Source organism: Carlito syrichta, unplaced genomic scaffold (assembly GCF_000164805.1).
Source record: "Carlito syrichta isolate Samal-C Ts95f unplaced genomic scaffold, Tarsius_syrichta-2.0.1 Scaffold118020, whole genome shotgun sequence".
In the NCBI taxonomy this organism is placed as follows: Eukaryota; Metazoa; Chordata; class Mammalia; order Primates; family Tarsiidae; genus Carlito; species Carlito syrichta.
The window spans coordinates 49111-61219 of record NW_007062116.1 but is presented as its reverse complement, the minus strand read 5'-3'; the positions used below and the strand labels follow the sequence as shown (position 1 = coordinate 61219).

Sequence of the window (12109 nt, the reverse complement as noted above, 5' to 3'; positions counted from 1 at the left end):
GGGGCCTCAAAGGCCAGCGTCAGTGCGGCTCTGCCACCGCCAGGCCTGCCAGGGGGCCCCTCTGCCCTCCTGCAAGTGGCTCCCCTGGGACAACCACCTCAGGTCGTGTTAGCCCCAACGGGGTCCTGGGTCACCTCGGCTTCAGACCGAAGCATTTTTCTCTGGACTCTGGAGGGAAACAGGTTGAATCTTGGCTCTGCCTCTGACAAATCCCCCTGCCTGCCTGATCCTCACTCTCCAAATCTGTCCACTGCTCAGACCTGCCCTGCGGTGCAGAGTTCTCAGAGATGGGAGTGGTCACTCTGCAGGTCCCCGGCCCCGTGCTCAGCTCCCAGGAGTGCCCGACCCCCCTCACCGGCACCCACCCTTGAGCCTGGGCAGGGCCTGGGCAGACGTACCACCCTTGGCCTTGGTGCTGGGTTTCCGCCCGCGCCCCCGGGCCTTGGCTCCTGGCTCCTCGGACCCTGCCGTGCCCCCGTCCTTGCCTTCCCCGGTGTCTTTGCTGGTCTTCCGGCTGCGGCGCTTGGCGCTTGGCACCAGGAGGGCCGGGGACGGCTCCGCACCTGCAGGCGCAACGCACAGGGGCTCAGGCCCGGGATCCCCTCTCGGAGCTGCCGGACCCGCTGCCCCGGGGAGTGGGAACAGACGCCGAGGCTGGCCCCGGGTGGGTTTCCCCAGCAGGCTGAGAGGTCTGGCAGGTAGAGGGGCTGGTGGCCATCGGGGAGGGGGAAGCAGCCAAGGTGTGTGTACACCAGCCGCTCAGCAGGGCCCTCGAGCGAATGAACTCACAGAAAGCGCTTTGGGGAACTTGGAAGGGCTGAACACAGATGCTGACTTTCGTTGTTGCTTTTAGAGTCAGAGCCTCGCTGTCGCCCGGCTGGAGGCGTGCAGCGGTATGATCATAGCTCACTGCAGCCTCCAACCCCTAGGCTCAAGCAATCCTCCTCCCTCAGCCTCCTGAACAGCTGGGACTCCAGGCACGCACCACCACGCGCAGCTAATTTTTAAGTTTTTTGTACAGATGGGGTCTTACTATGTTGCCCAGGCTGGTCTCAAACGCCTGGCCTCCAGCAATCCTCCCGCCTCAGACTCCCAAAGTGCTGGGAGTACAGGTGTGAGCCACCACACTCAGCTGGTTTGTTGTTTGGATGACCCACTTAGGAAACATTCACAACCTCAGATGCCGTCAACCGCGGGGACTCAGGCAGTGCTGGGTCCAAGTCCTGACTCTTCCTCTTACTAGTGGGAGCACCCTGGATGAGTCCATCCCCTTGAGCCCAGCACTGTCCCGTCATTCACAGGGGATGGCAGTGCCGACCACGCGGGGCCGAGGCCAACATTCGATGCTGAGCCCGGAACTGCCAACAGCAGTTCTTGATCAGCCTGCCACGGCCTGGGCCCCTGGGCCTGGCACTACCCTCAAAGGCCATGGGACACGGGACTGCAAGGCCTGAGACACCCTCTCCCCAGCCCTGCCTGGACACCCCCACCATGGTTTCTGCCGTGTCCATCCCTGTGGGTCCAAACGGCAGGCAGAGCCCAGAGCCAGGCTCAGAGAGCAGGGGCGCCGGTGTCACGGGTTCGCCACTCACACTGGATCTTGTAGTCAGGAGGCAGGAGGCGGATGTGCGAGAGGGGAATCCTCCCCGTGTCGCCGTCGTCAAACTCCACAGTGATCAGGTCCCCATCGTCCTCCAGGTCCAGCAGCCCTGTGGGAGGAGGGGGGTCAGGGGAGGCCCTCGGACCCCCGGCTCCCTGGCAGGACACAGGACAGGGGACGCAAGGCCAGCCCACACGCAGCCCTGGCCTCTAAGGCATGGCAGTGGCGGCACCGGTGGGGAGTATACAGTGGTGCAGAATATGGGCCTCACAGCCGGGGGGGTCTAGGCAGGAGTAACGGCTCACCCGTTTCTAGCTAACTCTGGGGGACATGCAACAGCCACGCCCACTCATGCCCAAACCTCCCCAAACAACAGTAAAGGAGGAGTGAAGCATCAGCCCTGCAGGACACAGGAACAGGCGGGGGGGGGGGCGGCAGGTGGGAGACGTCGGGACGGCATGTGGGAGCTGACCCCCTGGTGCCTGGTAGGAGGCGATGTGAACAAGGAGGTGGTTTTCCCAGGAGGACCCTGCCGAGGCTCGAGTCCAAGGCACCAGGCACCTCTGGAGATGGAGCCCGGGGACCCCCAATACTGAACAGGCTGAGGGTCACGCAGCGGCAGGAGCCGGGACCCCTAGAGAGGCTCCGGACTGAAGGACACTGGGCACAAGTGAGGAGGGCGTGTGGGCCCCCACCCAAACCAGGGCTTAACAGGGAAGTCCACACACGGAAGGCACCACCCCAGGCCCCCTCCCGAATGCCAGCGGCTAAGCCTGTATCTCCAAGGGCGTGGGGAAGCCGGCGGGCTGAAGGAAAAAGACCTGCTTGTGCTGGTCCATTCCTGCCCACCCCGTAGCGAGGCTTTGCTCGCTGACGTCTTGTGCATGAAGGATCGCCAGGAGGTAAAGGGCCTCTAATGAGAGGGAGAGGAAGAGCACAGAGCAGACAGACAGAAGGAACAGGGGGCCTGGGAGAAAGGGGAGCCAAAGACACCTAAAAGGAAAAGGGATCTTCTGAGACATTTTCTAAAAGGCAATGTGCTGATGAAAGAAAAAGACTTTTTTTTTTTAAGAAATATTCAGGGAAAAAGAAAGAACTCTTGAGAATTTTTTAATGACGGCAGAAATTTCTTTAAATTCAAGAGAACAGAAGGGATTCGAAATATAAAGTAGAGGAAATATCCTAGAAGGCTGAACAAAATAAGGAAATGGACAATAACAGAAAAAATATACAAGCATGAAAAGTCACCGGACTAGAGCAGGTTCCAGAGACGACAGATCGAGGGATAGTATCCAAGTAATATTACAAGTGGAACTTCTAAAATTCAAGGAAATGGACTTTACTATCAAAGCCTCCTTCCCAGACAGCCAGCAGGGCACACACACACACACACACACACACACACACACACACACACACTCCCCGATCTAAGGATAATGAGAAAATCCTACGCGTTTTCCAAGAGGAACAAAACAGGTCTTCTGCAAGGATAGGGGTCTCAGAATGGCCCTCAACTTCCCAAACAACTCCTAAATCCAGCAGGCGCTAGATCAGAAATGGGAGCGAGGACGCTGAAATGTGAGGGGAAACGAAGTCCCATCTAGAATTTACACCCAGTTCAACCACCGCTGAAGAATGCGGGCAGGACAGAGAGATCACAGACACGTGAGGATGTGAGGGATACATCCCCCGGGTGCTTTCTCAAAAAGCGACTGAGGACCCTCTGCCAAGACCAGGGGCTGAACCAGGAGCGAGAAAGGCACCGGCTGCTTCAGGAGGGTCGGAACCACAGCAAGGGGACGGCCCAAGCCCGACACTGGGAGCTAGCCTGGGAAACAGCTGGCACCCACAGTGCGAGGCCCCGGGAGACGTGACTCCAAGGCAAGCTTTCACTATCCTAACAGCACTTTCAGAGCTTCGGTGATAAACTTGTGACTCGTGGATAGAAAAAAGGCGTCCTCGCAACCTGAGACCCTGTGGCTCAGACTGTGCCAGTCATCTGCTGTGTTGCCAGCCAGGCACCCGTGTCTCTTCACTGGGTGTGCCTGGAGGCGGCCAAGGGGTGGACGGTATTTGGCTTGTGGGTATTTGGCTTTGTTTTTGGTCGAAACCAACACCCGCACAAGGCACCTCCTGGAGATGCCGGTTTTGGAGAATCTAAGGGGTGAACCATTGAGCATCTGCCTTTTTCTCCTCCTGACACCCACACCCACATCTTCTGGGCACCTGTGATCTGTGTCTACCAGCTTCCCTCTCCTCATCCTGCCGATGACATCCCAGCTCTCCTGGGGAAGCCACGTACCCACCCGCCCTCAGTCCACGTGGGAAAGGAAGCCAACCTCGCTCCTCAGCCTCAGGGGTGAGAACATGAGCCAGGCCCCCGCCGAGCAGACTCACAGCGGTAGATTCCACGAAAACCACGCAACCCGAGTAGCTCACCCCAGGACTTGTGTGGGGAAACCTGGGGACCGAGGAATTCTCCAGCGACAGGATTTGCGAAGATGGTCAAATACAGCCCCCACAGAGCTAGTGGGAAGCCAGCATGGAGGAGAGCACTGTTGACAGATCCCGAGAGAGGGCGTGACCAAAAGCAACGTTCACATGGCGCCTGGATCCAACCGTACCTAGGCCCTCCAGTTCTCAGTCACGTGAGCCCATAAGTCTTTACCCTTGAGTCAGCTAGAGTTGGGTTTCAGCCACCAAGTGAGTCCATACTGGCATGTTAGGAAACGGGAGGGGGGGAGAGGGGCCGCCTCACCTCGGACCACGGTGCCCGGGTAGAGACAGCGGTACTGCTGGCTCCAGTAGGCTGCGATCCTGGTCCCTTGCGGCAAGAAGCGCGTGGAAGCCGGCCTCACGTCGATGATCTACAGGGCGTGGGATTGAGCGCCGGCGGGGATCAGGCCACAGCGGTAGCCATGGCCTCCAACGCCCTCAGCCCCAAGGTTCCTCCCCTCCCCTTACCGCCTCCTGCAGCAGCTGCTCCAGACAGTAGATGTGGGGTCGGTTGCCGCGCTCGCCCTCCACCACCACACGATATCTGCGGGGCCGGGACAAATGTGGCATGAGGTGGCAGAGGCTGAGAAACGCCCCCCAAGGGACCCCGGCCCCAGCACCACCAGTTCTGCCTCCCAGACCCTGGGAGGAGGCATCGGGCCTCAGACCTTCTGACTCGCTAGAACTCGGGCAAATTTGCTCTCCTCTGGGCTTGGTCTCCTGGACTGTGTCACTCGGGGCTGGGCCGCACAGCAGCTGGGCCATCCAGTTTGGACCCCAGAGAGGCCAATGCACTCTACCGCCCTTTCACGCCGGGACTCCTGCCACAGGCAGTCGTGCCCAGCGGGCACCCCAACCCTGCAGGGCACCCCGTCTGCTCTGAGCCCTGCCCTGTCCTATGGGGAAAAAGTCACAGCCCAGAGAGGGCAGCAGCTGCCGGGAGGACAGGGGCCGCCCGGACCCAGGATCCAGTAGGCCAGGCCTCCGGCGGCCACGCGCACACTCACATGTCCGGCGAGTGCACTGTCTGCACGTGTCCAGCGTACAGCAGCTTGTCGTCCATGGGGATAAGCACACGCAGGCCGTCCTTCAGCTCGTCCTTGTCGATGATGCAGGAGCGGGGGGCTGTGGGGGCCAGGCCATGAGCCGGGGCGGGGCTAGGCAGCTGGGAGACCCCCTACGGCCATCAAGCCTCGGGACGGAGGCCCAGGGAGCCTGCGTGGGCCCACGGGGCTCAGCTACGGGCACCCATCTTAGCCATGCGGGCTGTGAGCACAGGCCAGCGCACCCGCGCCTGTGCGGCTCTCTCGTCGCAGCCCCGCCCAGCCTGGATGCCTGGAAAGACGCCAGGTGGGGTGAGTCCCCCCCATCCAAGACCCACATCCTCTGCGCCTGGGCATGGAGCACCGGGTCATCAGTGCCGCCCTGTCCTCGCTGCCATCCTGCCATGACGTTCGGCAGCCCCCACTGCTGCCCCCTCGGCCAAACCTCCAGGCTTTCCAGCCACCGTTTCCCTTTCCGGTGGAAACCAGCGCCCCAGGCAGACTCCCCAGGTGGGTGGTCGGCACCCGCCCCCAACACCTCCCCCTCCACCTGCAGCCGCCTTCTCTTGAGCCCCGCTCCCATCGCTAGACTCGACTCTCAGTGGCATCAGCCCTGGCTCCTGGGCCTGCTCTTCCTTCTTGATGGGAACTTTAGCCCAGTCTTCCCCCTTGTCACTGCTCATTTTATTTTTAAAGACAGGCCAGAAGCGGTGGCTTATGCCTGTAATCCTAGCACTTTGGGAGGCCAAGGAAGGAAGATCGCTTGAGGCCAGGAATTCAAGCCCAGCTTGGACTACATAACAAGACCCTGCTCTACAAAAAAAAAAAGCCAGCCTCAGCTATTTGGGAGGCGGAGGTGGGAGCATCACTTAAACCTAGGAGTTACAGGCTGCGGTGAGCTATGATCGTGCCTCTACACCCCAGACTGAGTGAGCAAGACCCTATCTCTAAAAGAAAAGAGAAAAAAAAGCCAATGGCTTACAGGGGTAGACAGAACAATGGGGCCACTCCACCCCACCTGCACCAGCACCCATGCCTTCCCGTGGCAGAGGGGACTTCTTACGTCATGATGCTGGGCTTGGCTGTTTGACTCTTAAGGGCAGAAACGGCCAGAGGCCAACACTGAGCCTAGGTCCCGAGAGGCCTCCTGGGTCCCGCTTTCCCTGGTGAGCCTCCAGTGGTGCCCCTGGGAGACAACCACACCCAGCAGGGCCACGGGTCGAGCAGGCTACACAACCCATGGAGGGAGGACAGCAGATCTGCACCAGCCGACCCAACCACACCATCCCCACGGGAACAGGCCCCTCTGAGGTCAGCACAGCCACCCAGCGCTCTGAGGTGCAGGCAACGGGTTGTCACACAGCAGCCGCTGACCAGCACGCCTGGGGCGGCTCCTCCTTCCCCCCCCCCCATACCGGCCACTTCTCAGGGCTCCAGACTCCAGGCTCCCGGTGCCTCCTGGAGTCCCCAGGACTTCTCCAGGCGTCCCAAACGCCAGCCTCCAAAGCCCAGCGTGCAGCCCCGTGAGCCGAGTCTCAGGTACAGCTCTCCCCTAACCCCTGCAGTCTTCACCCTTCCTGCTCTGCCATCTGCCCCACAGAGCATGTCCCCTCTCTGCTAACGTGCTCACCCACCCCGTCTCCCTGTCGTCCCCACAGGCGCCCGGTTACTACAGGCTTGCCCGGATGGAGACAGCCTCCTCACTGGACTCCCTGCCTCCCCTCCGACTCAATCTCCATGCAGCAGTGAGACGGCTCCCTTAAAAACCCACTCGACCTGTCGCTCCTCCACGTGCAACCTCAGAGAGCTTCTTGCTTTCCTTGGGGTGAACACCAAACCCTTCCCAAGGTCCGTGAGACTTTGGGTGATCCACCTCTGCCTCCTCCCCAGCTTCTAAGTTGCAGTCAAACTGGCCTCCTTTCTGTGGGCCTCAGATAACCTTCTGCTCGGCACAGGGCCTTTGCACAGGCTGTTCTCCCGCTTTGCCCCTCCTGTCCCAGGCTGGGCTCAGATCTTCCTCCCCGCAGCCCCTCCTGCAGAGCACCAGGCCACCCACCTGGAGTCAGCGGTCGCTCCACGGCCCCACCTCGTGGCAGGTGCTCGTCCTCAGAGAAGCTGGAGTCCTGGTTGGGCTCAAAGTCTTCCTCGGCTGCCATGCTCTCCATCAGCTTGCTCACGGCACCTCCCTTGCCCCGGTTCTGGGGACAGAACACACCAGACCAACGGCTTAGGACAAGGCATGGGTGTCCCGCCCAGCTGGAGGCCCTTCCTGGAAACCCACGGCCACCACCAGGCCACAGAAGCATCCGCCATGTGCACAGCCAGGGGCTCAGCTGGGCACACCCCAGAGGCCAAAGGAAGGATGAAACAGGCCTAGATCCAGCTGGCTAGAGCGTGCACATACTCAGCACAGTACTCAGTACTCAGTGCTCTGTACAATACTTTTGCAGCAGAAGGCCTGATTCCCTCCTTAGAGAAACTGAGGCAATCCCCAGCCACACTCAGTGGGTTTGAGGAGAAACAGTCTAGGCAGGGGCTTTGGGCACGAACACACGCACACCCTCATCCGTCAAAGGAGGGAAGAAATTAGCCCCAGGCTGAGGACCCTGGGGGGACCTGGCGCTGCACTGGGGGCCCCAGTGGCCCAACAGGTCTCAAGGTCATCATTCAGGCGTCCCCCCTCCCCGCTAGAGGGGCATCTGCTGGGGACAGGGGCCGGGTCCCGAGCACCTCCTCCCCCTCAGGGCACGGGGACAGCAGCTTCGCCCCCTCCCCTCTCTGAGCCTCGGCCGTGGAGAGGGCAGATGCAGAAGCAGGTGGAGACCCCGCCCCTGGCCTCGGGAACACAGGGTGGAATCGGGGTGCTGAGCCTCCCTACCCGGGCACCGGGCCCAGACCCGCGCCACCCCACGATGCCCTGCCTCACCTCCTTCTTCACCTCCTTCCCTCTGGCCTTGGACTTGCTTCTCTTGGCGGCGGCCAGTGAGCTGGCGTGAGGGGCCCTGGCCTCAGAGGGCAGGGCGGGAACGCGGGGTGGAGGCGGGGCGGCTCCTGGCCCGGCCTCCTTCCCTTTCTTCTTCTGCGGGGGGAAGTGGCAGAGCGGAGCCATCAGAAGGCAGGCGAGGTCCGGGGACCCCTGCCTGCTCCACCGACGCGCCCCAGAGGTTCTAGGCCACCCTGAGCACGCCACACCTGGAAGGAATGGACACTCCTCTGTCCCTGCAAGTGTATTTGCTTTTAATGTTAATAACCTTATTACTATTATATATCCCTGGCTGGCTCCCCGCCGAAAAGACCACCCTGAGGTGAATATAGTGCAGGTTCCTCTCCAATGACCCTCCTGCCAACTACACAGAAGTAGCCACTAGTAACAGCACAGCGAATCCTTCCAGAACCTTCCACAAGCACATGGAAACACAAAGGCTATGCAGACACTTTACACACACACGGTATTTTTTTAAACAGGTGGGAATTTACCAAAAGTCCCACTTGGCAACGTTTTTTGCCCGCACGACTGGACTACACAGAGGTGGCTTCGTCGTGTTTTATGACAGCGGCCCAGGGAGTGGAACCACAGTTCATTTCGTTTCGCCCCCACCCCACGGCGTGATGGGCCTGAAAACTGTCTCCATTTTTCACTCTTTCAAATGATGCCACAATAACATGACCTCACCAACAAGTCCTATGGGACGTAGTCCTGGAAGGGGAACTGAAATCGCTGGCTGGTGCCTATGCTGCTTCCAGAATGTCTACTCCGCCACGGCCCCTCGATGGGTGGGGCCTCCAGCCCCTCCCGAAGGCCTCCCAGGCGGAGACAACCAGCTCTTGTCCCCACTGGTCAGGGGCAAACTGGCCCAAACCTTTAAAAAACCAGCATCACAGACAGCTTCGTGTATCAGAGCAAAGAAGGAGAAACAGCCTAGGCATCCGGCGACCTGCTAGAAGCTCTGGTGTGTGGACACACACGGTGACACGCGTTCACGACGGCGGCTGATGTCGTGTTTTGAGCCAGAGCCAAGGGCACCAGAAAATGAAAATGATGACACTCTGTGCAATAAAACAGGACTCAAGCTCACAGCTGGCAAATCCAGAGGTTACAGCGGTGGGGGACGAGAGACTAACTCTCTGCTTTTTTCAAAAGGGACGTGTCTAAAACAAATGGCCAGGGCCAGGGGAGGTGGAGAATTAAGAAGCAGAAAAGGCTCATACAGGACAAATGTTACCAAGACAACAATAGAAGTCACAGCATCCGTATCTATCAAACATGCAAGTCAAAGCAGATGGCATCAAAAAGGCCAAAAAAGGACATTCTCTAGGGATAAAGGGATACAATTTAATCCCCATTTTGGAGGGGAACATTATACACAGACACACAGACACACACACACACACAAACAGTACTTTCTTGTTTCAGCTGCACATCTTAACCCTTTTCCTATTTCTGAAGTCAGAGGCAACTGAGGGGCTGAGGGAACGTTGGTGGCTCGGTCCCCTTATCTCTGACATCTGTCATTAGACAGTTCATCTCACCGTGCATGTCTTTGCAACTGTATGCACGAGGCAGGGGACAAAAGGAAATGACTGCAGAAAAAGTCCAAGTGGATTTTTCTTTTCTTCCTCTTCTTTATCATCTGAATTACTGTTATAATCAGATAAACCAGTAACTGTTTCTTTCCCTCGGACCAGAAAACCCATTTCTGGGAGCCCCACCCCCAGCTTTTTCTTTTTTCTCATAAGAAGATGGCTTCCAGTGTGACAGAAGCACTAGACACAGGACAGAGATGTCTGCCGCTTTGGTAACTACAATGGCCAAGGACCACCAGCACCCAAACCACCAACAGCCACAGGGACGGTGGCAGGAGCCGGTGCTAACTACGGGGTGCCCGGTCAGTGGATGGTATTTAAAATAGTGATTCAAACCAGGCTCGGTGGCTCAGCCTGTAATCCCGCGCCTTGGGAGGCTGAGGTGAGTGGACTGCCTGAGCCCACGGGTTCGAGACCCGCCTGGGCAACTTGGCGAGACCTCATCGTTACAATAAATCAAAAAAATTAGCCGGGCGTGGTAGCGCGCGCCTGTAGTTGCAGCTCCTTGGAAGGCTGAGGCGGAAGGATCGCCGGAGCCCAGCAGGTCGAGGCTGCAGTGGCCAGGAGTGGCCACTGCACTCCAGTATGGGCAACAGAGTGAGATTCCAACTCAAAATAATTAATTAATTAAAATAAAATAGTGATTCAAATAAACATAAAATGGAAATGCATGTGATACGACAAAAGACTGTACAAAGTCTAAAAAGCAGGAGACAGGAGTTCCCTTTTATCCAAGGTTTCACTTTTGGCGGTTTTAGTTACCTGTGGTCAGTCGAGGTCTGAGAATATTAGACGGAAAATTCCAGAAAATGAACAACTCTCAAGATCAACTGCACGTCCCGCCCCGCCTCGGATGCAACCCCCACCCCGTGCCCACTGTACCCACGCCGTACACACTCCTGCCCAACAGTCACTTAGTGGCCGGCTCCATCACCAACCAGATTCACATTTGTGGTGTCTAAGTGCTGGTGTCCAAATCACCTTCATTTTACTTAAAAATAGCCCCAAAGTGTAACAGTAGTGACCCTGGCGATTCAGACACGCCAAAGAGAAACCACAAAAGTGGTTCCTTTAAGTGAAAAGGTGGAAGCACTTGGCTTATAAGGAAAGGAAAAGCATCGTAGGCTGAGGCTGCTAAGATCACTAATCTTCCATCCGTGAAATTGTGAAAAGGGGGAAAAGAAATCCGTGCTAGTGTTCCTGTTAAACTCAAGCTGCAAGTGACAACTATGGTGTATGGTCAGTGCTTCTAGGACCGGGTTTAAACCACTGGGGGTCTCGAACCACATCCCCTGCAGATAAGGGGGGACTCCTATACACACGTATATCTCAAAAAAAGCATTCACAGGGGTTGTTCTTGGGGTGGTGGGGCGTGGACCATCTCCTTGGGTGTCGACTGTCCCTCTGTGGACAGTTCATCAGTTCAGTGTCAGTCTCTTGCTGTACCATCAAAAGGCTGGGACCGGGTGGGCCTCTGGTCCTCACCCCCAGCAGTGAGCCCTTCAGCTGTTCAGACACCAGGACGTGAGAACCTGGGGGCTCCAAGAAGCCGCATCTGGGGAAGGCCAGGGAGGCAGTGTGGCCCAGTGGCTAAGGCCCCCAGGAGCCTCAACTGATGCTAGGCTCCCAGTGCTCAAAGCTCACCTCCAGGAACCATTAGCCGCCGAGACCTTGGGCAGGTACTGGTCATCTTGTGGACCACCCATAAAGTACGACTAACATGAGAAACCTACTTCATGTGGTCCTGTGAGTGCTAAGTAAGTATGGGTCTGGGCCTACTATGGGTTGCCTGGGAGGGTCGTCATTATTATTTATATTGGCAACTGCCCTCCAAGGCCCTACAAAACACAAGACAGCCTCAGCCAGGAGAGGACAGAGGTGAGCACAAACCCAAGGTGCCTGTGGAGGGCGTGCACACGCAGCCCCGTCCTCACTACCACCCATCAGCAGGAAACCAATGCCAGTCTCATCCCTTTTCTGACTTTTCTCTAGTGTCTTTGCCATTGGAGGGTTCATCCTGTATCAGGGACTCCAGGTGGAGGGGCTGAGGCAGAATACTGTCAAAAGCAGGCTGTTAACTCTGAATGCAGCCACTTACAAAGGAAGCAAGTGACCATTACCTTCCTAGTAGCCGGTGCCAAAAGGGCAACAGTAGCCCTTAGCTTCCAGGTAGCCAGTACAAAAAGTCTAATTATCACAGAGCTCTTGAAAAGTAAGTTTTTGGCCGGGCTCGGTGGCTCAGCCTGTAATCCCGCGCTTTGGGAGGCTGAGATGAGTGGATTGCCTAAACCCGCAGGTTCGAGACCCGCCTGGGTAACTTGGCGAGACCTCATCTCTACAATAAATAAAAAAATTAGCTGGGCGTGGTAGCTTGCGTCTGTAGTTC

At 57.7% G+C, this 12109-nt stretch overlaps 1 protein-coding gene across 1 annotated transcript in view; it reads right to left on the bottom strand.

The window, feature by feature from the left end:
• Positions 1-398: 398 nt before the first annotated feature.
• Positions 399-12109, bottom strand: part of LOC103249236 (trinucleotide repeat-containing gene 18 protein-like) — a gene marked incomplete at both ends in the record, with an annotated part of 51420 nt that continues 39709 nt past the window's right edge. Inside the window, 8 exons of the mRNA XM_021707467.1 lie at positions 399-563; positions 1593-1709; positions 4359-4467; positions 4565-4640; positions 5104-5221; positions 7196-7337; positions 8066-8218; positions 11209-11278. Of these exons, the coding sequence (XP_021563142.1) occupies positions 399-563; positions 1593-1709; positions 4359-4467; positions 4565-4640; positions 5104-5221; positions 7196-7337; positions 8066-8218; positions 11209-11278 (950 nt within the window). The remainder of the gene's footprint in view (positions 564-1592; positions 1710-4358; positions 4468-4564; positions 4641-5103; positions 5222-7195; positions 7338-8065; positions 8219-11208; positions 11279-12109) is intronic.